Source organism: Echinops telfairi, unplaced genomic scaffold (genome assembly GCF_000313985.2).
Source record: "Echinops telfairi isolate 266 unplaced genomic scaffold, ASM31398v2 ScPeMD7_4;HRSCAF=17, whole genome shotgun sequence".
NCBI lineage: Eukaryota > Metazoa > Chordata > Mammalia > Afrosoricida > Tenrecidae > Echinops > Echinops telfairi.
The window spans coordinates 2,564,354-2,565,746 of NW_022103900.1; the positions used below are offsets into that span (position 1 = coordinate 2,564,354).

The 1,393-nt window shown below is 30.0% G+C and overlaps 1 protein-coding gene across 1 annotated transcript in view; it reads right to left on the reverse strand.

Annotated features, from left to right (window-relative positions):
- The window catches only part of HAT1 (histone acetyltransferase 1), a gene marked incomplete at its 5' end in the record, with an annotated part of 39,983 nt that overhangs the window by 4,863 nt on the left and 33,727 nt on the right, over positions 1–1,393 (reverse strand). The window contains one exon of the mRNA XM_004703740.3: positions 580–731. Within this exon, the coding sequence (XP_004703797.2) occupies positions 580–731 (152 nt within the window). The remainder of the gene's footprint in view (positions 1–579; positions 732–1,393) is intronic.

The following is a 1,393-nucleotide window of genomic DNA, read 5'->3' on the forward strand; positions in this document are numbered from 1 at the left end:
TGAATGCCTTATTAAGGACCTTGGACTTGTTTAAAGCAAATACAAAGTTGGGGTTGTTTTCATGCTCTCTTTAAAAAGATGCAATAGTTAATAAATTGTCATATATCTAACAGTCTGGAGACAGAACCTTTGGGAGGAGTTACATTTAAGGTGCATATTAAAAAAGTAGAAGCCAGTGAAAGAATCCTAAGTAAGGTATTAGTGGTAGCTGGAGATGGAAAACCAGAGAATATAGTGTCTCAGAAGGCAAGGCAGTGAGTGGTCTTTATTATTGGGATACCCTTCACCCCACAAACATTCAAGGCTTAAATAAAATGCCAAACTCTGACTTCTATGCTTATAGTAAATGTAATAAACTCCTTCCTCTAAACTTCCATATTATTTTCTGTACCTATATATAAGTGAATTTATGTATTCTATTTCAATCCCTTTCCTGTTAATACCATCTCCAGTAGTATAAAGTTTAAACATTTTTTAAGCAAACACTAGATCTTATTGTCCATCTCTGTTCTGCTTGTTACACTTTATACTTAAATACACACACAAAAACCTTAAAATTTAAATTGTAAAATAAAATACCTTATTAATCTTGAATTTCTTTTGTGCATCTATTGCCATATCTTCATTGAATCCTTGCATTAATTTTTCCCGAGAAAAACAAGGCAAATCTTGACAAAGCTTCACAAGCACAAAGTCTCTTAATTTCACATAACTTTTAGATGGATCTTCCGCTAAAGAAATACAGCTAGATGAGATCGGGTGCGTTCAGGTGATATGACCATAACAAGAAATAAAGTCAGAATAACATCTCCTTTATTCAATCTAATTTTTTTCATTATTTACAATATAAGTATACATACTAGGATAAGAAGGCACACAGTCTTCCAAGAATATATGAAAGTTAAAACATCTAATACTATTACAAAAAAGCCATTTGTTATTAGTAATAAAACTATTGTCAAAATTATAGGTAAAAACCTTTTGCAAGTATATTTTGCATATATACACTTAATATCATTTGTGATATGATAGTTGTAGGTTTCAAATAAAAACTTTTTGACTGGCATGTTATCACGTTTTTTAGTTTTATTTTCCGTTAAGAGTAGCTGTATAAATAAGAGATTCAAGTTTGGATGAGCAATTCCAGAAATAATTATCTTCTGGTAGCTAAGGGCTAACAGAACAACACAAACAATGAGATAACAAAATAAAAACACACATTCACATGAAACTTAAGTCTACTAAACATTTCCATAAAAAGGTAAGAGATTATCAAACAATATTTAAAAAGTAAGATCTAATTATATAATCTTTTGGAGAAGTATTTTAGATTAATAGGTGGAAAGCCAAAGATAAAAAATATATATACTATGCAAACCACATGAAAGTTGGA